The 2,500-nt window shown below is 50.2% G+C and overlaps 1 protein-coding gene across 3 annotated transcripts in view; it reads left to right on the top strand.

Moving 5' to 3' along the window:
• Positions 1-2,500, top strand: part of LOC125956069 (serine/threonine-protein kinase BRSK2) — a 9,442-nt gene that overhangs the window by 3,825 nt on the left and 3,117 nt on the right. For all 3 annotated transcript variants that reach the window (XM_049687571.1, XM_049687572.1, XM_049687568.1), the window contains 2 exons: positions 2,161-2,311; positions 2,434-2,500. The exon at positions 2,434-2,500 is cut by the window's right edge and continues 149 nt beyond it. In XM_049687571.1, coding sequence (XP_049543528.1) covers positions 2,161-2,311; positions 2,434-2,500 — 218 coding nt within the window. The remainder of the gene's footprint in view (positions 1-2,160; positions 2,312-2,433) is intronic.

Here is a 2,500-nt window from a genome sequence, read left to right as displayed (position 1 = left end):
GGGCCGTTTGGCGAGAAGGTGGCGCAACGGCCAACGAGCCTTAAGCCCCACGGGTTTAACGTCGTGATTCCTCGCTGGCCGAGAGATCACGGCATACGCCCGGACTCGTACGTATCGATCTCCAAATCGGTGCACTTTGCCTGCCTCGCTTCGGTTCACCGATCACGAGGGAGGTGAGGGAAAAGAAAAGCGAAACCGATAACCGAGAGGCCTCATAAACGCACGGGACGGTGCTTTGGAGGAAGAGGAGAAGGAGGAGGAGCACTTGTTGAACGCATCATGTCCCAGAAAAACATCCCACGCCGAAATTGGAAAAGCTGGTGGCCTCGAATGACCTCACATGACTAAACAGCAGCAGCAAGCGACGGCGGCACATGGCTGCGGAGGGTGGTTGCTGCGTTAATGAAATTTAGATCCCTCCGTGCTCGATGGATCGCACCGGTTATCGTTTTTTGTTTTTGGTTTTGCCGCTGATGATAACCGCATTCGATATTCGCTGGTTGTGTTTCTATTGCATTGTTTATTACAGAGCAGTTAAATTGATAAATTCCACTAATTTGCTGTGAAATGTGTTTTATTTTCGTGCAAATTACTTTAAATCGTTTCATGGACAGTTTACTTTAGTATGAATTTGCTTTTTACAACAACGATTTCCTGTGGTTACGTTGACCAACGTCGGGTGTTCACTTTTGCTCAAATTAAAAGGACGAGTTGGACGCTTGAATAGAACTCGGTTGGATTTTCCTTCCAACCGTGTGGCAATCAATGTAGGCTTGCTGTTCCTAAATAACACTTTGGTCTCCATCGCTCTCGATGTAATCAGCTTACAGACCTACCGACCGACCGACTGTCCGACCAACCCAGGGGCCTTTTCATATTCGGCTCTGTGAGGAGCAAACGACGACAAGCACTTCTAGCACTTGATGCACTGCAGCCAAAGTAGGCCTCAGGGAAGAAAGGATACCGTAAGCGGATTATCGGACTCTCTGTCCCAGCCCAGCAGGGTCAGGTGGTTGGTTGGTACTATTAGAAGGGGACGCTGTAAGATGAGAAACGAATTCTCTTTGAATTTCAAGGTTAGGAATGTGTGCCGAAGAGCAGCCTACTCTGACTATACTATACCGGGGACGGGAGAGACCAGAGCCTTTGCATTTTGGGTGATGTCAGGCCGGTTTCACGCATTATTCACGTCCGTTGGGCAGGTCTTGTGGTGCTGTTGGCCATGTGGGCATTAAATCAAAAGTGTTCCTCTACTGGCGTGCCAAGTTTTGGCAGCCCCCCGGGGGGGGGTGCTTTATGCCGTATCGCTCGCTCTATGTTGCTGCTGGTCTCTATGGTGCGTCCAATGCAGATACTGCTGCTACTGCTGATGCTGCTGCTGCTGTTACTGCTCGGTGCGTCATAGGGAAGGTCAGTAGTGGCTGAGAATAATCTGAGGAAAAAAAGTATTTATCTATGAGACGCCGTGAACATAAACGGCTCCCAAACACTGTTCGATGTCCGATGTATTGGTTTTTATCGAAAAAGTCTAGAGAGATACTTAGGTAACGTTGAAAGGAATGCACATACGAAGCGCCACATCGGCCGTCTGTCGTCTGAAAAGCTGCTGCTACAAACAAAGAACACCATCAGCAGTGTCAACGCATCGAAAGTTGCCACTAGGAATGGCCACATCGTACGGAGACGTTTATGAAATTAAATTGGATTACTCTTTATGGCACGTTGTCTGGGCTCCTGGGCTCCTGGCCGGGTCCGGTCGCGTAGATTGTAAATGTTTTGGTTGGCATCCAACTAAAAACTGGACGACGAAATTGGAAGTCCCCACATGGCCGAGCTTTGCCGAGGATTTTTGCTCATTTCTATGCACCCGAGAGACTGCGTCTGTCGATACAGCCTACCCTTGAGGGGAGCCGTTGTATCGTCGTTAGATCTCGGGGCGACGAATTGGCAGACATACATATATCGAGTTATGGAGCAACTTAGCATTGCATACCGATAAGCTCTGCTGGATTTTGTAATTAAATTTCTGCTCACGGCGTACGAACGCGAGGATCTTCAGTTGTTGCTCCGCTTCAATTATCTCACTTCCTGCCGGTCGGTCGGTCGGTCGGTCACTCTCTCTCTTTATCTCTTTCTCGCTCTTGCTTCGGTGCGTCGCAGCCATCGGGATTTGAAGCCGGAAAATCTGTTGCTGGACGACAAGAATAACATTAAAATTGCCGACTTTGGCATGGCCTCGCTACAGCCGGCCGGTTCGATGCTGGAAACGTCCTGTGGCTCCCCGCACTACGCGTGTCCGGAGGTGATTCGGGTGAGTACTCCCGCCAGCTGGCGCCAAACGGACCGTTATCATCCTCATTAATGGTCCCGCTACTTCCTGCTGCTGTTGCTGTTGCTGCTGCTGCTGCTACTCTGGAATGATGGAACGTGCAGGGAGAAAAGTATGATGGTCGCCGGGCGGATGTGTGGTCGTGCGGAGTCATCCTGTACGCGCTGCTCG

This window comes from Anopheles darlingi, chromosome 3 (genome assembly GCF_943734745.1).
Source record: "Anopheles darlingi chromosome 3, idAnoDarlMG_H_01, whole genome shotgun sequence".
NCBI classification, from domain to species: domain Eukaryota; kingdom Metazoa; phylum Arthropoda; class Insecta; order Diptera; family Culicidae; genus Anopheles; species Anopheles darlingi.
Note: the sequence above shows the minus strand (reverse complement) of the source record. Positions and strands in the feature narration are given on the sequence as shown.